Source organism: Sinohyriopsis cumingii, chromosome 11 (genome assembly GCF_028554795.1).
Source record: "Sinohyriopsis cumingii isolate HCF-2022 chromosome 11, ASM2855479v2, whole genome shotgun sequence".
NCBI classification, from domain to species: domain Eukaryota; kingdom Metazoa; phylum Mollusca; class Bivalvia; order Unionida; family Unionidae; genus Sinohyriopsis; species Sinohyriopsis cumingii.
In genome coordinates, this window is record NC_142971.1 from 114,199,489 (window position 1) to 114,225,677 (window position 26,189).

The 26,189-nt window shown below is 37.6% G+C and overlaps 1 protein-coding gene across 2 annotated transcripts in view; it reads left to right on the forward strand.

The window, feature by feature from the left end:
* The window catches only part of LOC149789453 (beta-1,3-galactosyltransferase 1-like), a 55,859-nt gene extending 30,894 nt beyond the window's left edge, over positions 1-24,965 (forward strand). For both annotated transcript variants that reach the window (XM_089975550.1, XM_089975549.1), the window contains one exon: positions 14,856-24,965. In XM_089975550.1, the coding sequence (XP_089831676.1) occupies positions 14,871-16,178 (1,308 nt within the window). In that variant the 5' untranslated portion in view covers positions 14,856-14,870 and the 3' untranslated portion in view covers positions 16,179-24,965. The remainder of the gene's footprint in view (positions 1-14,855) is intronic.
* The last annotated feature ends 1,224 nt before the right edge of the window (positions 24,966-26,189 follow it).

A 26,189-nucleotide genomic window follows, 5' to 3' on the forward strand; every position in this document is an offset into this window, starting at 1 on the left:
TTCGATCAAACGTTTGACGAATTCGGTTTTGCCTGAACCGCTAGGTCCAGCAATGAGCATGTTAAAGGGATGGCGAAGATACAAAGCCTCCCAACTGGCACGATCTAAGTGTTCGTCGATGACTTTGACAGTAGAGGAAGAGGGAGCAGAGACAGTAGAGGTAGCCATGGTGTGAGAAATGTCACTTGTGACACGAAAACGAACAAGACAAGAGTTTATATACTTTTTCAGAACACGTTTATTGAATGTTTTTTTTATCAAACATGAATACGAAAGACAAAAATACATAAAAGCCAAAGGCTTAAGTACAAGGATAAAAGGCACATGATAACGATGAACGTGGAATAAACACAAGTGTCTGTACAACAATCACATCTTTTGGGTAATGTTCTAACCAGTTCAACAGGGGGTAAGGTCACACAAGTGTCCTCCCGAAAGGGTCTTTCAGGTCTGTCCACGACAGTCCTGTCCTGGGTGACGGGTTCTTCTGGCACCGTCACTAACACGGGTTGAAAAGTAACTTTTTTCCTTGAACAACTCTCGTGCATACTGGGCCACTTCTTGGGTCCAAGCCTCAAAATCCCATTCTTTCCAGGCACGGACATCTGTCCAATGGGGATGTAAGTCACAAGCTACACACACATCGTCATACACGTCTTGGGTAGCTAAAAGTTGACGAATCTTTTTTTCCCGTAGAGGTCGAGAAGTATCCAGATGAAAACGCAAGGCTTTGAGCAAAAGGAGTTTTTCGTGACCATTTAAGGCCATGGAGGTGGTAAGTACTGATCGTAAAGAGTCCACAAAGAATCGGCTGGTAAACGAAATCCCAAAAAACAAGTCACTAAGACACACACCACTTGTCGTCCCAAATTGAATGGATACAGTTCTTGTAATAATCGATGGTAATGATCCACGGTTTGAATATGGTCATTGAGTTCCTTCCACGGAATCTGTTGGATGACATGTGACATAAGTCGTGGCATGGCAGCCTGTTTTTATAGTCTCTTTGTTTCGGAAACAATACACGTACTTTCTAGCCAGAGATCTTCGTTCTCCAGTAGGGAATCTAAATCTTGCATACTGTAACCGAAACTTCAGAGTTCGTTTAGAAGTTTCCTCTTCCTCTAAGTAGATTCCAAGTAAAATATGTTGATAATCCTTTAACTTGTCTTCCTCAATGTATTGCTGTAGGTGAATCTCGAAGTAACCAAAATAATGAACATTTCGATCATTCACTAACTCAAAGTGTTGAACAAGGTCTGACCACTGAAACAATTTCTGACGAATCAGTTCTCTTATACCATTCAGGTACCAGTGGTTAAAGATCTGGTGACGTAACGGATGCAATTGTTCTTTACCTTTGACTTGTATTTTCACCAGCTCTCGGTAAATGCGTTCTCTCAACTCCACAGGCAAAGCACGAATGTTCTCTAGCAAAGTATCCATGAATAGGTCATACTAAATCCTCTTTGGTCTGACACAAGAAATGTACTCTTTGCACAAACATGGTTTCACTTCAGTGTCAAATTTAAATCGTTGAGTCACTAATCTACACATGACAATTCGTTCAGAAGTTTCCTCTTTCACCAAGTTGACATTGTGTTCAAGATGTTGGTAATTCGTTAACTCTTCCTCTGGAATTCGATGCAGTACGTTTACAATGATGTAGGTAGAATCGTCCATACCAAACCAATCCTTTTTAAAACTAGAGGATCGTTGATCAATGTCTGTCCGATGGAACACTTTCAATTGAATCAATCCTTGTATAGCCTTCAGGTACCAGTGGTTCAAACACCGGTGACGTAACGGATGCAATTGTTCTTTACGTTTCACTTGTATTTTGACCAGCTCTCGGTAAATGCGTTCTCTCAACTCCACAGGCAAAGCACGAATGTTCTCTTGTAAAGTATCCATGAACAGATTATTATGGTAAGAAGTTACTTCAATGTCTCGGTCCCACTAAGGGTAAGTAATGACAATTCGGTGACCATCGAGCATGTTCTACGTAGGCCGAATCTTGCGGTTCCCAGTGGTGAAGTGTCACATCTCAACTGAAGCACCTGACTTTATCTCCTTCGCCCAAGTAGAAAAATCCGGCTCTGGCTAATTCTTCGGGGGTCGGTCCTCCCAGATACTTTGGCCATTTTCCTTTGAACGATTGAAGACGATTTTCAAAGTCGCAGTATTCCGACAAACGCACAGGAAACGAATATTCGTTTTTCACAGGTTCGTTTCGATGAGGGTTAAGTGACATGGGTAGGAGTTTGCTCAAGGCTGGATGACATCCGTAGGGGGGTAGACGTGAAGGTGAACATTCCCCTTTAAAACGAAACCCAGTAAAATGTCCAAGAGGACGAGCGGCATCACTTTCGCATCCCACAGGTTTGACACGCACAGCATCACTTTCCATGATAGGGGTAGGGGCACTAAAGTTCCCATGATGCTTTACGGCATCGCTCAGGTCACAACGTACAGCATCGTATCCATCGCAAGGTTCACAATCGCACTCGTCTGCAAACTCCGTTACGCAATTACAATGGTAACCACATGGACAATCGCAGTTTCCTTCCGGACATTTTCCGTCGCAATGCCTGGGTCTTATCCATCCAGTATTAGTCACACTAGAGGAAGATACAACTTTTTTACAATCCCCAAACTGGAACGATGTCTCTTTCAAAGTATTCATCTTGTTCGCTCGGTCTTGGTAGTCACAATGAACTATCGATCTTGACCATAGGCCCCTTTTTATACTAGTCGCAATGCAGTCTCCAGCTTGTACATCTTTCCTTTGTTACGTTTTTTATGTCTTGTTTCGGAAGGTACCGTCTCTAAGGTACCGTCAACATTGTACCGTAGTGTGATGGGTGGAAAGGCCATAGAAAGGTAAGGGCAGTGCGGAGACCATTGAGTATGTTCCAGAATAGCTGAATCTTTATAGATACATAGATCCATTCGTAACTTCAGTCCGCAAGCGAAACACTGTACCTCGTATCCCAATCCTGACTCAGGTCCCAAGTAGACAAATCCTGTTCTAGCTAAAACATGCGAAGAAGGTAATCCTTCCCTATCCGTAGGCCATTTCTGAAACGTGTCCAATCGACGGGCACAATCACAATAGTCAGGTAAGAAGACTGGAAAATGGTAGGGTTTGAACTTGGAATTCTCATCGGGTTTCTCACTCGATTCTTGCTGTGGCGAAGTCATCTTTCTGGTGGGTGGCTATTCTCTTACAACCAATGTTTTATACCAACGTGTCCATAGGGTAAGGTGAAATGATTGGGAAGTCGCACTCGCTTCTGGTACACGATTTGATAAACTTTTTCCAAAGGTCGACTGACGATGTGGTGAGTGGGTAAACGTACAATCTTGTTCGGTTGGTAAATGGTCACTTTAAAGTTTCCATCCTCTTCCGATTGCAAGGCTTCTTTCAATACCCCAAAGTTGACCACACGACTGGTACGATGATTCAGAGTCAGTCCTTTCACTTTGCACGTCGTGTGCACTTCTCCTTGTTTGTCCCGGTATTCGTAGCCGTAATTTTTGGGACCGCCACTGACGAAACTTAGAATCTTGTCGTCGGGATGCTCGTCTGTCCAGGCTCCTAAACGGTCTCCTTCGATGTCAGGGTGATGTTGAATCGGGTGATGGATGTAAATGCAACTGTCCGTGTCAAAGTACAGGACGCGTTCTTCTAACAGTTCTAAAGCTTCGTACAATTTTAAGCGAGCATGGGCTGTCACGTAAGCCGCAATGATGACATTTCCAAAGGGGTCGTCTTGTACAAAGTCCAGATCTTCTTCGTAATTGACTAAGATCAAATCCTCGCGAACGACGTCCACGTGTTTCATGAATTTGGTTTTGTCGTGAATCATCTGAAAGTAGCGGGAAGGTTCTGTCAAATATTCCGTCTTGGGTAAACACGGGCGTTGTGCCATTTTACACGACAAGCAATTTAACATCACTTTGGCAAACGATCGCCTGCCTTCGTTTTTCTCGATGTGGTCTAAAGTGATGCCTTCTTGTTCATAGTATTTCTCTTTGAATTGTATTTGGTCTTCGGGAGTGTGACACCAGGAAGGATAGCCGCTGGCTTCTTGTTTCAGTTTCAAAAAGGCATCCACGTAGTCAGCGAAAATGCCTTTCTGACTGGGATCACCCTTGTGGTATTGTTGTGTCTTGGGAAAGTGGCAAATTTCGTACACTTCTAACAGTTGGTATCCCATGTCCATAGCTTTGAACAATTCTACGCTGACCCAGGTTCCCGTCAAGGCCCGTTCTTCCTGGCTGTGATGACAAGGCTGGTCTTGGTTGCACGTTTCGGCACAAGTACGGCACAAGGGAAACATCAGTTTGCCTTGACAATGGTGAGGTAAGACGGGATGGTATAGGTTCGTGGGAGGCAAAACTTTACACTTGATCAAGCCTTCGTATTGTCGAATGTTTTTCAGGTCGATGTGTTCCGTCAACAATTGCGGGTGCCCTACAGGAAAGCGACAATATTTGCACACGTAGGGATACAGCGAACACACGTCCAAGTATTTGATTTCTTCTCCGTTCTCTTCGTCGGCTTGGTACAGCAAACAGGTGGCATTGGTCCTTCCTCCGTACAAACTATCCCTCGGGTTCAGCGGGTCCATGAACTGGTAACTTTCCACGAGGCGTTTAAACTCGGGATCGGTTTTCATACGGTGATCGTACTCGTGTTCCCACATTTCCACCACTTGGTATCCTTGCTGTTCTAACTTTAGGCGTCGCTGACAAGTGTCCTGGTACAAGTCTTCCATGGTTCGTTGCAAAAACTGATTTTTAGTGCCACGGTCAGGATAACAAACGGGACATCCGTGAAATAAGCAACCGTTAAACTCGTACACGATCTTGGGGTTTTCTAAGTCCCAGCCATCGACCGAATACGTTCCGATGGTCTTTTCGCCTCCTCCGTTGCGGGCATGCTGAATCCACTTGTCTTCCTTGTCGCACAAGTAATGTAACCAACGTAGGGCTTTGACCGAGTATTGACGCTTGACATAGTGGGTCGTTTGAGGACTGATGACAGCCACGGTGTTTTCAGGCATGAATCGTTGGCGGTACACTAAGGAACACGCTTTGGCAATGGTGCAAGCTTCTTTCAAAGGATCGACCCCTCCGTGTTCCATGAACAGTTCTCGAAATTTTCCACAGCAACGCCGTAAAATGTCCACGTCGGAACGACAATACTTTAGCATTTCTTCCTGAAAGTCGAAGGGGTCAGAGGCATGAGCCTGGTACCAAGCGTAGAAAGCTTCTCGTTGTTCGGTACGCATGTTGTCGGGGTCGTAATAGTGAGCCTCAGGCAAATGGGGTAGAACGGCATGTTGATTGGCTTCCGTATTGAAAAAGTGTGGAAAGTACCCTTTAGCCATTTCTGTCATTCCAAACGTTTTAGGCATTCGACTCAAAGGCATGGCCAAATAGCTCATCGAATCTTTAAACTGTACTTGTCCCACTTGCATGAAAATGATTTTGGCTCCGTTCAAAGTCACTTTAGGACGTTCGGTGCCATGTTCCGTATAGTATCTGAGAAGAAACTGTCCATCGTATCCGGAGAAATTGTGAGCCATCACCGTGGCATGACGATGACAATCTCCGTAACGTTCGATGTCCTCTTGGCTCCACGTCTTGTCGATGGGGTCTAAGACCCATTTGGCAAAATCGTCTAGCGTCTTTGGTCCTCGAAAGATTTTTTCACGCCCTCCAGGAATCTTGCTGCAGTGAGGGCAATGACTGAAGATAGGTTCTTGAATACACTTCTCGCACGCTCGATGAGCCACGCAGAAATTAGGAATGTGAATGCCAGTCTCTTGCATGCATTCGAAATCGAAAAAGATGAAATTGCCTTTCTTCTTCTTCTTGTGACCGTCATCTTCCTCTGGTGGGGGTTGGTATTTTTGCATGTAACATTGATGTTTCAAGTCCACGATGTGGTGACAAATGTGACATTTTTTCTTTCCTGAACATACGTGTGCCTTGGCACTATTGGTACGTATGCCTTGTCCACACGTAGGGCACAATCTCAGGAGTTGACAAGCACATTTCTGCTGTGAACCTTGCGTTTTCAGATGTTGTTGGTAACAGGTAGGGCTGACAAACGTGCGCAGACAAGTTGAACAAGGCACTGGTTCTTCGCTCAGACAGGGTGAAGAGGCCAAACATCCTGAGCATTTCGATCCACAATGCTTGTGTTGCTCTCGATTATTATAACCATGGTCACATTTCTCACAGTAATAACCGTATCCCAGGAATCCGGTGATACTGGTAATGGTATCGAAATGGTCATCGTGATGATAAACGTGAATGTATTTTCCGTCCTTAAAATCTTGCCCTCGAAACAACAGAGACCCGCGCACTTCTTGAGGGTACACTTTCAAGGTGTATCGTGGAGCTAGGGCATCTTGCAATTTTTGCATCTCAGGAATGCCACAGGGTGTGTCTTTGGACAGGCCAGCTTGTCGTAACAGGAGTTCTGCTTCACTTCGTTGTTTGGCTCGGTCCGATTGTCGAATGTTCTCCCAGTCTCTTTTCCATTCTACCGTGTCGTTCTTGTTGGCATAGGTTCGTCCCACCACGATGGCACGGGCTAAACACATCTGGTCATGAGGATTGTGAATTTGGACAAGGCTACGCTTAATGCTGCGAAGGTCGTTCACCAATAACATCTTTTTGCGTCCGGTCCCTTGAGGAGGAGAGACGTGGGTCATGTCCAATGTGGCTTTTCCATCGGTTATGTCAAACTGGTCATTAGATTGTTGCACGTGTTGAATCTTGTCCATGACTTTGGAAGCGGTCAATTCTGCAGGGGTGCTAAACTCGATCCAAACAGGGGATTTCAAACCGTCGTGTTGTATGGAAAGTCTCAAGCGATCGTCTTCTTTGGGTTGACATTGTTGCTTAAGTGCAGTGAGCAGAGAATCCCACACTCCGGTGATGAACCCTTCTGCTTTCTCTAACGGTACTTCGGACTTGAAATCTTTAAACTTCACCGTGTATTTGTAAGCCGTGGTTCTAAATTTTCTAGAGGAGCGCTTTTCCGTCTCTCGAATGGAATAGTATTTTTCAGGGTTAACTAAGGGTGGTAAACTTGGTTTAGAGGTTTCAAATTCTGGTTCACTCATGTCCTCTTCAAAATCACTGGCATGAATTTGTGCCAATATTTCAGCCCTGGTTCGAGGCGATAGATCACGTTTCTGCCTCTTACTTTCTTCTTCTTTCTTCTCGAATGAATGGGATCGTTTCATCTTGAAAGCAAAATGTCAAATGACTCAAGTTCAAACACCATGAGCTACTTTATAGTCATAGCAGACCAGCGTATATAAAAGGGTGTGTGTCTTATCCTTTCACTATTCATTTCACTCTCAAGCCGAGCACAACGATGGAAGAGACTAACCAGATGGAACGTTTCGTCAGAGCTTTGCGAGGGGTCATTAGAAAATTCTCTTCAGACCAGCCTACGGACTACTCTCCTTCCTTTCGAGATAAAAGTCAAGATACTTGCTATATCTGTCAGAAGAAAGGGCATTGGTCTTCAGAGTGTCCAGACCGTCAAAAAACAGGAGCTAAAAAAGACAAAAGTAAAGATACCTGTTATTATTGTAAAGAAAAAGGACATTGGTCTCCAGATTGCCCAAAAAAGAAACAAGAGGAGTCAGAAGAAAAGAAGGATTCTTCAGAAGAAGAGAGGAATTCTTCAGAGGAAGAGAGGGATTCTTCTGAGGAAGAAAGAAGACAGGTGAAGAAAAAGAAACAGGAGAAAAAAAAGAAGAAGGGAAGAAAGCGAGGAGGAAGAAGAGGAAAAGAGTGTAACGGTGAAGAAATTCAAAAAACAGAGAGACTAAACAAGGAGAAAAGAAGAAATCAATGAACTTTTTATTAAAGTGTTGTGTTGTGAATTGTGAATTGGATTGTAAAAAATGGAGAAAAGAATAAATGAATGATATAAGGTAAGAGTCTTTGAGTTTTGATTTTAAAATAAGAAGCTACACTCACGCACTCATACACAGACACGTACTATAAGGGTAAAAATGTGTGGGGTTTATTTTTGAGTTATTGGCAAATTGAAATTGTATTTCTTTTCGAGAAATGTGGGTGGCCCTGAAAAGGGCCTTTTTTCTTTATGGTGCAGGGGTGAGTTTAAGCAATCAATTTTAACTGCCTTAAGCCTTTGCCACGGCCAAGGCCTACTTCTGGACTGCGTAATGATGATAATGATTGGGTTGAAATCACTAAGGGTGGTACGGTAGGCTTAGTCACAGGGTTGACGTGTTTAGCTCGGGAAGGTCGTATTCTCTTCGGTCGTGATAAAGAAGTCTGATACATTTGTTTCAGACTTCTTAACTCCGCTAAAATGTCCAACAGTACCGTGACCGTTTGATTTTCACCCTCTTGTTTCTTTGCTGCTACTTCTTCTTGCTGTTGTTTTTTTCTTACCTCTTCTTCTTGTTGCTGTTGCTGTAAGAGAAAAGCCTGTTCCGCTTCCTTTTGTCGTTGTATAAATTTCTCCAATTCTTCTTTCTGTCTCTGTCTAAAATTCTCCACTTGCGGTAATGAAGAAGGTAACGAAGGTTCCGGAACAAATTCTTGCGAGGAGAGAAAATCGACAAAATCCCAATTCACCTCTTCTGAAAGTAAGTCCGGGTTCCCTTGGACGGTCTCCCCTGCTGGTGCACCCCATTGGATCGTTTTCTGAGTTTCCGTCATGTTGAATCACTGTCGCATAGATTGACTGCACACAAGCGCTAGCGAATCTATATAGACTACGTGACGTCACAGACTGCTCTCTTCGGATTGGATGCGGGCTGACTGAATTCTGTAACGCGTGTTCGGATTGGTGAATGAACTCAATCCGTTTCAATCCTTTCTGTCCCTATAAATAAGCGCAGTTCACTGCATTGATTCACCTATTGTAGGAGCCTCAACATGTGGACCGACGTTGAATCTTCAACCCTTGTGTCAACAATGATGTTCAGGACGGACATGCTCATGTATGTCCGATCCAAGTGGACCGTTGTCCACAGGACCAGCAGCAGCCTGTGGATAAGAACAGTCTATATAGAGAGACAAGGTTGCCTCAAGAGGACTCTGATGTATGGCCCTGCTGTAAGACGAAGTTTGAGGACAAGAAGATGTCGCAAATGCCCTTTATGTTAAGGGCATATTAACATAAACCAAAGGTCCTTTTCAGGGCCAGCCATATTTCTCGAAAAGAGATAGTCTTTGAATTGCCTACCCCTTTTTTTATTTTATTTTTTATTTTTTTTAAAAAAAAAATAGAGACCCTCCCTGTTTCAATTTTACATAGACCCTATACAGTCCCAAGGGTTTTTGGCCATGTTAAATATACATAGACCCTATACAGTCCCATAGGTTTTTGGCCATGTTAATTCCCATAGACCCTATATGTTCCCACGATTTTTCTCCATGTTAAATTTACATAGACCCTATATGTTCCCAAGGGTATTTGTAATGATAAGTCCCATTGACCCTATAAGATCCCCATATACTACTCTCATACACTGAGAAATATACATCAGACTTGGTGCAGCGGCGACATGGATATAAATAAATTTAGACATTTCTTTAGTCGTGCTCAGGCAAAAACACATGGATTTGTAACGATAAATTTACATGATCCTCGAACACGGTATCGAGTTGGGTTAGATACAATTTTTAACTAGACAGGCGACGACAGGCAAACCCTGCCAGGGACTTTCACAGAGCAGCAGAGAGGGCTAAACATCCCCGAGTGTTTTCGCAAGATAGACCCTTGTATCAAGAAATAGTTGTATAGGTAGATATTTTCACGATATAACCCTTCAAGTCAGCAGAGAAAGCCTATTTTGTCATGTTTTCTGAATAGAGGGTTTATTTTGTGAAAATAATATCTCTATCTAAAATGTTCTCGATAGAAGGTTCTGCTAAGCGAAATAGCCTGTGGGATTCACCCTCTCTGCTGCTGAACAATACAAAAGAAATGTATACATTTAATTTGTTAACAAACATGCCACAGTCACTTCATGCACGTAATATGTTAAGTATAAAGTAGGCAAACAGCAGGTATATAAAAGGGCGCCTCCCGCAGGCGTGTTAAGTTACATAGCTACAAAATAAATACTCACATAGTAGTAAGAAATCTATTGACAGTAAATGTATAATACTATTCAACGGTATAGCATGCGAATACCGATGCAAATAGCATTGAAACAATATTGATTAATTAAATCAAAGTACTGAAGAATATCTTGCAACTTATTTAACTTAATAAACTAAAAAGGAAGACATATTATCGATCAAATTATACCAAAACAAGTTAGAATAAAAAGAAGTCCGCTTAATACGTACTCCAGGAAAAGAAGAAACATCTGAATAAGAAAAATGTACAAAGAATTATTTCCAAAAAGTCTTAGAGATTCATTTCTTAGAAATACAATGAAGTAAATATTTTATATCAGTAATTATAAACTAAATATTTTGTCTGACCTTTTCAATTACAGTCAAGCAAATTTTAATAAAATAGTAAATTTATAGATTTCATATTTTGGTAATATAGTATACACGGTTTTAGTACAAGACCAGTTTTTTTAAACATATTGAACAACATTTGAATGGAAAATGTCAAAGAACGTTAATCTTAAATTTGCATGCTAAACATAGGCATAAAATAAGTGAAGGAACGGAACGGATGTTTAACAAAGTTTAACTATTCAGTATGGTACATAGACACAAAGACTTACGTTTGTTTTAATGACTTAAGATCAAAATAGTAATAAAGACAACATTTGTTTCATGTATGCTCTGGAATCTGCGTTAGCTAGATAAAGTGACCATGTGGAGGGACCTTCTTAGTACAGATTAGGTAATAATGTAATCAGTTTAAAGGATGTGAGGTACAATTAAGGATATAAAAACAAATAGAAAACATATTTCATTTATCCATAAAGTGTTTGAAATAGAGAAATAGATAGAAAATGAGCAAGTACACCAATAAATGAAATATAATGGGACATACATGTCGATGTGTTAACTATACTTCAAAGTAATAGTCATAATTGACTATAATGACGTTTGTTATCACCATGTTCGAATTAAAGACTGTTTGGAATTCTTTTGTAATGCACTAGACTATGACCGGAATACGAAAGGTTATGCAGCATTGTACATAATTCAATAGATATAATGCTACAGGAGGCTCTCATGTAAAGACAAGAACTGTCAGCATCAATTAAAATGTCAGTTTGGTATTTATTGTGATTTTCTAACATCCCTACTTTAAAACATTAAATATAATATCTGAAAAGTGACTGGATAGCTCATATTTTTAATCGTACCAGATGAAGCATGCAAAAGTGAAACTAATACTCAATTTAGTCGCTATGATGAAAGTAATAGTGAATTCATGCCAGATGAAAAGTACACGTTTGCTTCCTTGTCAAGAGACTGCCTCGTCAAAGGAGGAAAGGTGCACCAGAGGAATAGTGCCAACGTCAGCTTAAAGTTCAATACATTTTTTTACCAGAGGTGTTCGGAAGCCAGAAGGTGCCAACCTGGATAATTTAAACAGCAAAAACACACTTTCATTAGAGTTTTGTTTATATGTTGAATAAATCCAAAACGAGATATAAACCAATATGATGTGATCTGGAAAGTATTTAATATAGATTGGATCACATAACTAGTGAACGATGAATTACGAACTAAAATTTGGTATTACGAGAGGAAGAAGGACAATTATTTCGACTCAGATAATATACATGATATGGGCGGAGCAAACGCAAAGAAGATGTTTTCCAACAAAGATTAAGAGTATAATAGAAAATGAGCTGAATTCCAAAACGTAATCACTTCCCAACAACTAAAACATTATTTGTTCAACGACCCGTTGTGGTAATAAGAGGAATACTGGATTTAAGTATCTTCAAAGTTCTAAAAACCAAAACTGACTTGTAGGCGACAACATAAGTCAAGTGTAATAATGCAGATTGCTAACCAGAACAATAATAATTTTACACAACTTTGACAGTATTTTAACCGGTTTATAAACTCTAAGAGATGAACAATAGTTTGACAGTTATCCACCATCTTCTATATCACTGTAAATATCCTCTAAAACGGTATACTAGTTTTTGAAGAAACCATTCTGTGCTTAATATTACCTCAAACGAAACCACCGCACTATTGATAGTGCTATTCTTTGTTTTTCACTGCATTATCCAACATCAAAAACTATTTATGAACAAACTTAAAACTTGAAAACACCAGCCTAATAATTTGATATTAATTTCTTTTGTTTCAATAATTGTTTATAATAATGAAGAGATTGATGATCCTATTAAGACTTGAAAACAGCTTTGTGCAATTCAGATTTAAGAAATGAACAAGTGCAAAATCTTATTCTTGCCCTGCATTCAAATTGATCACTCTAGCTGACAAAGCTATCGCACATATATGTACAAAACTAAAAACGGTCTGCACTAACGGTAATTATTTTCAGATTTGGTAATACGTGTTAATAGAAACAGGGATCCAGGTGACAAGACGTATTGGCAAAATCAGTCAAAATTGACATTGTGGGTGACAACATCTTATTCCTAGTTAGCAGACAATAGTGTATAAGGGTTAATAAAGGTAATATAGTTAACAGACAGGTTTTGACTTTACTTGGAAATACAAAAGTATTGTTTGCATGTGTAAAACCTATATTTCTTTATGAAGAATCACTTGCAAATCCGAGACAATTTAACATACTTTTTGAGTTTCAGTTGATCTAATGGTTGCAAAATAGGTAGTCGAAAGTAGCTAGATAAATAAAGTAATCAGCCAAGTAAGCTTAGAGGTGTATAACAAGTAGCAGGTTATTAATTCTGTGCCATTTCTTCTTCTTTGTCTGCATTATTTATAAATGCTGCAAACAGCAAGCCAGCTAATACAAGAACAAGTAAAATTACACGATCAGCTAAGAAAGAAACAATTTGCCTAGTTGATTATAAAGCCAGCTTATTACTCGGACATTACTTCCGGCAAATACGGCCGCTTACCATTTATTCTGCGCCAAGGAATAGTCTGAAATACTTTTCAACCTTTGTTGAACTTTATCAGTGATTGACTCTGTACCACCATTTTCACCACCAGCATTTGTTACTGCGTCAGTGCTAGTTGCTTCTCAACCCTCATTCCCGTCTACCTTCGCATGCTAAATATTTTACCAGATTTGCTGTTAACAGATCAAACGTTGTAAGACCCATATCGTCAAAAGACGGTAACAATTGTTACACATTATTCTTGAAACGGTGTTTAAAGCTTTTCACCTTATGGCAATTTTTCCCTAACGTTTGATGTCACGTTTTCGATTTTGATTCTAATATTACGGTCAAATGGTGTTAGCCGTTCAACTAATTCTGCTCTAACACCAACTAATTTAGCACCTCTAATATTTCCTTGTAACATAACACTTCTGGTTGAAGCTGTTTCTTTGCTAATCTTTTCTAATTTGAAGGTACATACCACTTATCATTATTTAAGAAACCCCTTATTTCTCCTTCATCGTTTCCATTACAAAATTTTACTGATGCAGTTAGAAGTTCTCCGTTTTTAATTTGTACTAATATTATTCTTGGACAAACCTTTGTAGAAATTTGAATTTGGTCGTCACATACCTAATGGTAATACTGTGGTTTTCCTTTAATGATTCAACGAAGATTAATATATATATATATATATATATATATATATATATATATATATATATATATATATATATATATATATATATATATACTTGCCGATACAATGAAAAAGTCGAACACTTTGAATGGGAGATGTCTTACAGCAATCACTGAAATAGTGCTAAATCTCAGACTTTTTTTTAGATTTTATTGGTCAAATATTAGATACCTCCGCCCAACTATAGTTGGCATCCTTCATTGTTCCCAGCCACACATCTTGGATTCCTTATTCGTATCTGAATGTTTTAATTTTTCCGAATAGCATAAGCTTCCTTTGCCAGTCTCCCTCTTTCTATTTTCAGAAGAACTGTCAAGTCAATCACTATTCTTTTCCTTTAGCCTTGCAAGTTTTTAGCACAGGACAACATTAGTTCCCTATCTCCCCAAAGACTGACTTTTATTATAATGGACTCTGGACCAGGAGATTTATTAGAAATAACAAGCCACATATCATGTCCTCTTTACTTGTTCATACCCAAGTTTTTCTCTGAAACTTCTTTGACCACTTGTTAAATGTTCTTCGTAGGGTCATCTTGTTTCACCCCGTATAACGGAAGGTTGTATTTTCTTTCATGCATTTCCATGAGAAGAATGTTTCCCTCCAGATGTTTAACTGACCCTTTTATCTACTCATACAGGGTCTAGATCCATTGCTTGCCTTTGTACAGCAATTTTGTCAATTCCAAGAACATTTATATCATTGCGATGAGAGCGTGAGAATATAATTCTGTATATAAATGTATAATGACAGGAAACAATTTATTTATATGTGTATTTGTACCCTCTTAATGATGCAAAATAACAAAAATGAAATTAGAATATCACCTTTTAATATGTCTGAATAATGAAGTTATTTTTGATGAATTCTATATTATCACTCAATCGGTCAATCTTTTAAGTGTAAGTGCGTTTTTAATGATTATGTACATTTGCGGGATTTTCAATCTGACATTAAAGTAATTTGTTAGTTTAGTTGTGCCGGTTTCTTCCGTCCAATTACAATCATGTTCATTTACAAACCTTGTGAGTTTTATAATCAGAGATCCCTACCGTCAGAAGATTTTGTCGCATAATAACTATTGTTTTTTTTTTTTTGTTTTGCAGATAGCAATAAAAACTATGGTAATGAAGAGGAAAACGCACAGGATACTAATTTCATTCATCTTGATAATCCTCTTAACGCTGTTTGTCATTTCATTGATGCATACTTTGTTAGATAAAGGCCCAAACCATTGCGTCAATAGAAATCATTCCAACCCTATAACGAAGAATATGTGGAGGACTGTCCAAGACAGTGCTCATACAAATGAATCACTTAATAATAACAAACAGAACAAGGACAGAACTAAAGGACCTTTACTTTCCCTGGAGTACATGCATATGTTGCTCGATGGACGCTGCCATGAGAAAAATAACAACAAAAGTTATGAACTCATTTCAGAGAAGAATTCCTGGATACCTAGAAAAATGTGTAAAACTTTTAAAGGACCATATTACATCAAATTAGAAAATGGTAAAGAGGTCCCATACACAAATTATACGTTTATGCCATTGACACTTCATTCAAAATATTTACTGAACAACCCGAATATTTGTGAAGATTTTCCACAAAATCTGACATTTTTAATATTGGTGCATAGCGCTGTGCAGCATTTTCACAAAAGAAAGGCCCTACGCGAGACCTGGGCAAACCCTTTGCTTTTGAAAGAACACACATCTCGACTAATATTTATCGTAGGGAGAACAGAAAAATCGTACATACAAAGTCATTTAGAAGACGAAGAAAGGGTACACAAAGATATAGTGCAAGGTGATTTCATAGATGACTACCATAACTTGACACACAAAGCTGTTCTAGGTCATCGTTGGATACAAGAACATTGTCAAAACACAAAATTTGTATTAAAGGTTGATGATGATGTGATGCTAAACATATTTAAAGTTATTGAAGATCTGTTACCTGTTTTCTCAAATTCTAGTAATATGATTGCTTGCAGAGTTCGTGAAAATGTACCCATAGGCAGAAACGATAGATGGGCTGTCAGTTATGACTACTTTCCGGGCTATGAGAACTTTCCTTTCGAATTCTGTCCAGGTGCTTTCGCACTAATGCCGCTTCAAACGTCATTTACGTTATTTCGAGCGTCTCAGGTCACTCCGTTTCTTTGGCTTGATGACGTGTATGTGTACGGAATATTGGCAAAAATTGCACATATTCGTTTACGTCACACAAACAGTCTCTTCAATGTAGAAAAAGATGCCACAAAATGCTTTCAGGAACAAGCTCCTTGTCATATGCTTCTTGCGCTTACTTCAAACCCGGAAACCATGTACTTTTATTGGAGACAAATAGGAGAGCAGCACAAAAATCTTGTTATGAAATACGCTTATACAGATCAGATAGCAATATTGGATGAGAAACATTAGCACAAAATACTGAATGAATATTTTCGTTCGCAACAATTGAAACATATGATTTAAATTGCGTTGCCTGAGTATTTTGCAGTGATGCAACTTAACGGGCCATGTTAATACGAGAAGGCAAGGAACAGAGAGAGAGAGAGAGGGAGAGATCATCAACATAAGAAAGTTAAGTGTAGCTCAAAATCTATGTGAAGATATATGGCACCTTTACATACGAAAGTGTATTTATGTCGACCTCTTTGCGCCTGAATGCGAAGTCTATTAAGAGATAAAACCTCCAGTTTGTTTATTCACACTGGAGATTGTGATTTCTATTCAGGTTTTATACCGTAGATGGAACGGTGGTTATTGGTTAACATATTTGAATACGTTTTCTATTTCTTTTCATTGCGTGTTATGATGCGTTGCAATTTTTTACCTGTCCTGATTTATATTTTATATGTCTGTGGAACTTATTCTAAGTTGTAAATTTTGGGACTAATGTTATTCCGATTGCTGAGAGTTCATCAGTATAGATCTTATTGCTATGTAGAAAGGGTCAACTTAATTTGGTAAACCTTCATGGCGTTTTGATCCGTGATGTTTGCACATAGCGACAGGTTCTTGTTCGCAGCATGTTGCAAACAGTGTTGGTATCTCTCAGATCAGTAATGTTCTTCACATGTTCGTGATTTTGTTTCCCGCTCTAGGATTTCCAAATAATCAGCCCCATGTATTGATTTCTTCAGCATTTGGTCTCCCTTGTACAACGTTTGCTGTGCCTGTACACCTCGTAGACCAAAGTGACTTGAAAAAATGTTAATTTCTGAAACTGATTCATGCTCGTTTCACGAAATGCAGTGATTATGCATTTATTCATGATCTACTTAAGCTGCAAAGTGTTATTCCAATGTAACCAAGAAAGTATTTTTCTGTGGCACACTGGGGTGACAGGATTGCTGAATTATTATGCGTCCACCACAAAAGGACGAGATGGCAAAGAAATAACGAAATTTCTGCAAAAATGTCATACATGTACATTATGGAAAGAGACAATGAGATGGATATTCAAATTTGGCTATTAATACAGTTAGCCTGAGTTTGGTTACTAAAAACTATACATGCTAGTAATACAAAAAGACACTGCAGACATTAGACACATTTTGTTTCAGCATACATTAAACCACAATGTGGTTTTTGCCCAAGAGCATACATGCATATATTACAGCCAAATATCCAAAGTTTGCCTAAGCATACATTTAGTCCAAAGTTGGTGTCTACCTATGAGTTAAAGCTAACGACTGTTAAGAGCAACTTGATAGTGAACAATATAAGGGTATTCCTGTGAAACAATATAAGGGTATTCCTATGAAACAATATAAGTGTATTCCTATGAAACAATATAAGTGTATTCCTATGAAACAATATAAGGGTATTCCTATGAAACAATATAATTGTATTCCTATGAAACAATATAAGGGTATTCCTATGAAACAATATAATGGTTTTGCAATGAAACAATATAATGGTATTCATATATATATATATATATATATATATATATATATATATATATATATATATATATATATATATATATATATATAGTCTGGACAAATTATGAAAATTAGTGCTGTACAACAAACAAAATTATAATACAGTCAAAATGCTTTTGAATGGATGAAAACGGGGCTTTTTCGATCTGCTTCAATGTCGTTATCAGCTAACATTTTATTGTATCTGCCTTGGTGGCCTTTCATACCAATTATTAGCCGGTGGTAAGATTAATAATTTTAAATGTCTATGTAGCTTAAAATAAATAATTTTAAATGTCTATGTAGCTGTTTGAAATGATTTCTAATACATTTTATTTCCTACTAAACTATAGTTATATGCTTGTCATCCGATGTATTGGATGTATGTTTAAAATAAATGTTTGTGCGATTGTGCAAGTGTGTGATTGTATATAGTAATAGAGTGTTAGGTAGCTTATTCTAATTTTAAGATTTTGCCTTTAGCATAAGACCTTATATAGAGAGTGAGAATATGTGTAAATAAGCATTTAAATGTGTTGTTTAAGAAACGAAATTTACCATTGTTTTAACGAATTAAGGATATTTTAGTTTAGTGTACATTCTTGGCAACATTAAGTACTGTTCATGAGTTTTCTTGTGGTAGAGTTTATTTGTTCGGGTTGGGACATCTGGAAACAAGTGCTCATATTCACGCAGCAGATGCTTTAACCCATTTTTTCCTGAGACTGTAGATGCGAAAGTTTCTGATTCAGATTCTCTAATATTTCCAAAATACTGAAAACTGGTTAAATTAAGGGCACCACAATCCGATTGCACGTCAGCGTGAATGGTGTGGACCACTTAGTGATATATCACTCTAAAAATGAAATAAGCAACAGAGAAGTTAACTCGTTCTTGATTTTAATATTGACTTTGCAACACTTTGAATAATGAAGAAAATTAATCTCTGAGGGAAGTTTCTCTTTCCACAACTTCAGTGCTCCATGGACAGTATGCCCAAAAACAAGTTAAAAAGGACTAAAACTAATGATTCTTGAAATGATTCTTTAAGAGCAACCAATAGCAAATGAACAACTTAATCACAATATTTTCCTGTATCAAAGGAATATTACCGAATCATATTCTTAAAAGGCTGATATCTTTCCAAAGCGTCTTCACATTAAAGGTGTTGGAAGATTTAAATTTTCGGATGCCTAATTTGTACATGACCTTTTGAATCAGAGGGGACATATTTAAACCGAAAACTGTAAACAAAAAACTTCATCAAACACTTTACATTGGTTTTAGTCAATCTGTTTAAAGTCAGATTTCCACTGTCCTGGGTGACGTTCTGACAGCGACGGCTTAGGGGTTATGTTCTGGTAACCTTTGAGTGAGCCAATGGAAATGCAGCTTTCAGAATTTTGAAATTGAATCAAACGGATAGGCACATGCTGATGGCTTTAGCAATACTGCTCAGTCTTCCAAACGCGAAGATATAAAACGTCATCTGATTGGCAGGTAAAATTATCGATTATGTTAATAACATAGGTCACCAGAATATGTTCCAGAAGCGGTCGCTCTCAAATTTTGATCCAGAACAGTGGAAATCTGATTTTAATCAGATTGGGTTTTCGTCTTCGTATTCCTTAAAGGAATAGCTTCTGAAAATCTCGTCGAAGTACACATTATGATTAACATTTATTGGTCGTTTTTCTTGGTCTTCCGTAAAGGACCGACACAGTCTACCATTGTTCTACTAAATAGGTTGCAGATTATTCTTACGTATCTTTTGATTGAGTTTCCTACCATTTGACACGCGTGACAAGAACTACATTATTTAGAAACCTCTGTTTTAATTTTCGGACATTAAGATCTTTTAAGACCTTGTGATAAGTATTATTGACTCCTAAACGCTAGGAAAATGAGACTCATGTGCAGGAATTTCTTGCCTATACGACTTAGGAACAACAATTTGATAGCTCATTGACCAATCGTCACCAGAAGATACCGCAGGTGGTCTTCATTTTCCCATAATGAACACATTGTTTTACAATATAACAAAGTGCTAATTGTGTGGCTTCAGTTTTGCCAGTAGCCGTCTGTAACGAACAAGAGTTATCAGAATCTTTTTCCTGTTTGAAAAGTGACTGTCGTTCCCCCGATTTGAATTGAGAGAATGTGTAGTAAAAAGAGGACTGCATTCATCAATTCATCTTGACCGATCAATAGTAGCAGTAAAACTGACCTAATAAAAAAAAACTGACCAATAAATATGTCATCTAAAGAAAGAAATTCCTGATTAACATCATTCTAAAGAGCTCTTTAAGCCATAGCTCTTGTAAACACACAGACAGGGTGGAAATAAAGGATTTCAATTTCTTGCACACATGTTGGGCATCTCCAGTTTACCTTAGATCGAAAATACATGACACCTTTTTCTAACTGATAGTATGTCACAGCCTATTATGTCTTCAATCAGAAATTGCGCCAATGATCAGAAGAAGAACACCTCAAAAATACTACAGTAGCCGGAATTGCATATATGATTGGCATTTGAAAAGTTCAAAATATTCTGCTAACAGGTTTTTAGTTATTTGAATCTGTCAGTAAATTCAGTGCTGACCGATAGACAAACTAATGTTCTTTTAATGTTCTGCAGCTGCAAATGAAGCACTCGGGACACATTCAGATATATGCGAGTGTCGTAACATAGGTAAATGACAGCTATGTATACATGACCGTGGAGAAGAACAGTTCTGCTACTGTGCAAACATAATTTTGTAAACTCCGGTTACTCTCTCACTGATATCATGGCCGACATAGATAAAGTTCATTCATGCAACTTTTTTGTCATTCACTTCAAAATTTAGGTCGTTTCATATTGATCAGAACTTGGCTCACATTCTGGAAGACCGTTGTCAGCAGTTAATGCAAACATTCGACACAGTGGAAAATATTGCTTTTATCACATGCATTTTATTTCATCGGCTGTTTTATTTTAGTGTAGAATCATTTAAAGTTCAAAATGGCTTGTGTGAAGAGGGAACTATGCACACTATTTTTTCGATTTGGGTAACATATTTGTCAGCCATGTTCTTTACAAGTAAACGGACGGACTTAATGTTACCTTCACTGATATTATTTTATTTCTCCATGTTCAGAAGATTTAAAGATACGGCAACAAATATGGAATTGAAAACTTATGAAGCCTTATGGATTAATTAATAGTCAAAAATTATCAAAATGATAAATAAATGAATACCAACACTTCTAGCAATTAAATATGTTTTTGAATATCATACTTGAATTGTATTAATTGTACAAGGAATTATTTACAGTCACTTGATTTTGAAATTCTAACAACTGTTGTTATCTTTATATTTTTGAATTTTAAAACACATAATGCATATTTTGCTGGTATCATTGATTCTCTTTTTGGTTTTAGACTGGGGTAACATGGTTAAATCACACCTGATTAAAAAAATATCATAATACAAAGAGGTCCCCTCCAGGGAAAAATCAGAAGCGGCGACCCGCATGCTACATGCAGGCACCCAACATGTTGCACTGTCACATTTCCCGCCATGGTGGCCTAATATTAAATTTCAATTTAGGTCTAGAAACTTTTTAACATCGGATTCTCGTAGCGGTCTCAATTGCCATTTTATTCTACCGATGATTGTGATGATGGTGATCATGGAGAATTAAAAAAATATTTGAATAAACCATTAAAGAGAACACACATCACGGCTGTATGAGTTCGAATCCGACGAACGGTAAATTCTGGGTAATTCATTCTAAACAGTCCTCAAACCAAGTTCGTGACGAACACTCATACTCAAACGAATAGAAAATTATGTTAGATGACCCCATTTGCTGCACATTTCTCACACTAACACTAAAAGAGTTCTGAATTCAGTACTTGTTAAATATTACTATCATATCTAAATATATTAGCGAATGCCTCGGATTACAATCATAATGTTCACAGTTACAACGACCTTGTTTTTAAATATATTGTCAGTTATTTAGATAGATTCCCATGTATCTTTCTAGTGATAAATATATGTTAGTATATAAATTAAAGCATGCGCGACATAAACCTACATACATACATGCAAACATACCAACATGAAGGAAGAGGACACATGTATTGTGTAATAAACAAGAGTTATCTATCCTGATAAAAACGTTCGCAGATGCAAAGTTGAAACAACTACAAAGATCGAATGAATCAATGGTAAAATGTATGTATTCATCACATTGAAAGGATCTATGGATCTTTTAACAACTAGGAAATAGCTGAAAACAGTATTCCATAAGAAGATATAATTATGAAAGCAACACCTCGCCGGACACAAAGTGTATACGTGTCACGTCGGCCAGTTTAAATATATATAGTATCTACGTGCACACTTGTGTCACATTTTCAGCAATGAACTATAAAAATGCTACTCGGAAAACGATGTCCCTAAATACACTTATTTCTATGTTCTTTTTTATCTCTCACTCTATTTTCTATGGAATTAAATCAAATGTTGAATTTTGCAAACCTTGTTGCATTTAGCACTTTTCCGTTACTTATTTTAAGAGCACAGACGCGTGACGGAAAACTGTTGATTATGATCTGGTTAAGGAATGTATCTTGAAAGGTTACGGGTTGGTACACGAGGCATATCGACAGAGTTTTGGAAATTTAAAAAATCAACTGACCAAACCAATGTCAAATTTGCATGGGAAAACACGACAATTTGATAAATGATACTTAACAAAGAAAGTTGGTCAAAAAATAGTTCACGAATGCATCCTTTGCGACGTTAAGACTTATCTTGATGAGCATAAAGTCGAAACTTTAGAAAATGCTGCTTGTACAGCACACGAGTATTCCTTAGCTCATGATATATTTTTGTCACAAAATCTTCCACTCGGCAGTCGTCTGGTAAAATACTAGTTCAGTCTAATACAAGTACTTCCAAACTTCAAACTGGGGCAGCTTTTAGAAATTAAGTTTCCGATAAGACTGATCAGACGTCCATATCTCCACCTACGTGTAGCTATTGCAAGGGGAAAGGACATGTTATTTCTGATTGCTACAAACTGAAAAATAAGAAACATAATCAAGACAGGCTAATTCAAACCACAGTCTGATTGTATTATAAAGAATTTTAAACCATTCACGTCGAAGGATTCTATATCACTCACGAGTGATTAGGCCAATCCTATCCATATTGATATTTTAAACGACACATGACCTTCTCAGTCTTTAATTATCAGGTACTTTGCCTTTTTCTGAGAAGACCTCTTCTAATGTGTTCTTATTCAGGGAGCAGAATGCGTCTTTGTTAATGTTCTTCTGTATTCGGCAAAGTTGTCATCAGACTTGGTCCCAGGACCCGTGACAGTCGGAACAGTGTCGTTTTCACATATAAAGAATATTTCTTTATTACTGGGAAATCACATAGGTGGACATAAAGTTGTGGTTAAGCCACTTGTAACTGAATTGTTTGGATCAGAAATTCAATCCTGTTGAAAAGGAAATCCCGGATTTATACCCAGTTTGTGCAGTTACTAGAGATATGGCAAATAAAGCTCATGAGAATGATATTGATCAGGAAAGAATTCCTTTAGCTGACACAAGCATTGGTCAGGGTTTTGATGAAGTCACTTTTACTCCTCGTTTTTATCAATCAAATGGTATTGATCAAAGTGATCTCATCTTCTAGCTACTTATTCTCTTTATTCTAATCAGGGCTCCAAACCACAATCACATGTCGTTGAACAGGAAAAAGATCCTTAGATCTCTTGTTTGTTTGAGAGGGCTACTAGCGAAACCGAATTCACAGGAGTAAGTGCTTGTTATTGTGTTAAAATGAGGTCCTTATGAGAGATTTAAACCACCTGAGGTACCTGCTTGTGATGAGTGATCAGTGAATTATAAAACCTTGGTTTTTGAAATCTTATAGACAGAAAATTCTTAGTTTGGTCCATGAAACTCCTTTTGTTGGTCATATAGGTATCAATAAGACCTATCACAAGATTTTGAATCGCTCTAATTGGCAAAAACTTAAAAGTGATGTTTGTAAATACTGTAGATCTTGTCACACTTGTCAAATGGTAGAAATCTAAATCAAAATTATATTGCCAAGAATCGACGATTACATTGACAAAATTGTAAATGCAAAATATGTCACCAAATTTGACCTTTCGAAAGGATTCTGGCAGAATTCCACTAACGGAAATGACAAAGGAATTTAGCATTCGTGACTCCATATGGATTTTGTCAATAGAAAGTGATGCCATTTATGATGAAAAGTTTGCCTTGTTCTTTAAAACTTTTATCGAACGTGATTACATCTGGTCTAGATAGTTGGGATGCCACTTTACCTGAGATGAAGTCAGACGACCAACATCATCATCGGCAACGACACCTGGAAAGATCACCTAACGACAATTCTGAAAGTCTATGACTGACTCCTTAATGAAAAATTGACAATCAATTTAAGTAAAAATGAGCTTTGCCGCGCTTGTGTTACATTTTGGGACATATTGTGGGACACGCTCATTTTAAACCTATAGCAGTTAAGTCAAGGCTATCTCTGAATGCAAGTGCCTATTATTATAAAGGATGCATTTTTTTTGTATAGTTGGATACAATTGGAGATTTCGTTCCAAGTTTTGGATAATTACTTAACCCCTGACATATTTATTGGGTAAGTAAACCAAGTTTATTAGTGTGAAAATGTCAGGAGGTTTTTGATAAGTTAAAAGCTATACTTAAGAGCGCATCAGTTCTTCCATTTCCAAATTTAAATCATTTAAAATGTCTGTTGTTGCAAGTGATGTTGGAGTTGATGCAATATTGATTTAAGAACACAAAAATGATGTAGATCATACAGGGTGCTATGTTTATAAGAAATTAAAAAAGCACCACAAAAATTATTACACTGTCAAAAAGGAAGTTTTGGCTTGATAGCAGGTTTGCAACACTTTCCAGTCTATATTAGTTCAGCTCCTTTTCCGATTATTGTGCTTGGTGATCACAAACCACTTACTTTCATTGGCAAGATGGAAAAGAAATCAGAGATTAATATGGTAGAGTCTGATGTTGAAGGAATACGATATTGACATTAGGTACCTTAAGGGATGGGTCAATTTAATAGCCGATGCACTTTCACGTGTACATACATATTGTATTGTTTCATGTATACTTTGTGTCATTCACACGATTTCAGCTTTTGTAATTGTTATCACATGTATATTAGACTAACAGTAAACATAAAGCTTTATTCCATAAGATCTTCTTTTTCTTTGCGAGGGGAAGTGTTATTTGTTATTTTCTTTAAAATTCATTATATACTATTTTAATGTAAGATTGTGTGTTGGATTTGTCCTTGTCCAAAATCAAGCTTATTCTCTAATTGAACTAATTATTGATTTTGTATTCTCTAAGCAACTAATACATAACTCAAATATTCTCTTTGTGTATGAGGTTAATATTCGGATCATCATAAATACAAATAAACCTCACTTGGGTGTATGTCTTGGTTATTGGAATTTATCTGTCATACCTGACACAGTCCAGTTTATATATTATAATTTTATTAACTCTGTCTAATTATAACTAATATTTTATTCTGTAAACATTAAGAAGTTTCTAGTATGTTATTTTCCATTAGGCAATGTTTTTTTTAGAAATGTTAATTGAGACTTCTGGTCAAATATAAGGCTATATATATTTCCATTCAATCGCCAGGCACAAAGATAAAGACAAGCACTTATTTCTTATAACATTCTTTCTTCTCTCTGTCCTTTCCAATTATTTGCCTCTGTCGGTTTAATACCTCCCCCCTCCACATACACACACATGCGCATGCGCTCCTCGTTTGCGTTATTAGGACATAAGACATTTACTTACATTAAGAGGTCAACCTAAAAGAAAGTAATTATACTTTTCTTTGTGTGGATTTTGTTTGGTTTTACATACGAATATGTCCTGTAGGCTAACTTTATATCTGATGATATAGTGTGTTTCCCTTACACACTGAAAGGACAAACATGCTGCTCAAATAAGCTCATTCGTTTGGTATATCGTATAAACTAGGCCACGGTTATAGTATAGTGAACGTGAAAGGACTTTGTAGAATTTCATTTACCTCGTGCAGGCTTGTTCTTGTGAGAGGCACTTTGCTCCCGTTTCCTAATCATGACAAAGCCAACAATGTGTCAAAGGTATGTTAAAACTAACAAACAGACAATCGTGAATGTCGATTGTAGCTAACCGTGCAGACGCACCTGAAAAGTTTACAAAAAATGTACCATGACTTTGGCGCAGGCTTCGCCCATGCACAATTAATGCAAACATAAAATCCAAAAATATTTAAATTATAGTATGATCAGCTACCATCCGTCTGTCTTTCCTTGCAATCTATATGACAGAGCGAGAGCACCAATCAAATTATACCATATAAGTGACTACCAATTGATAAATGCATGCTACATAAACCCGTACTAGTCCTGC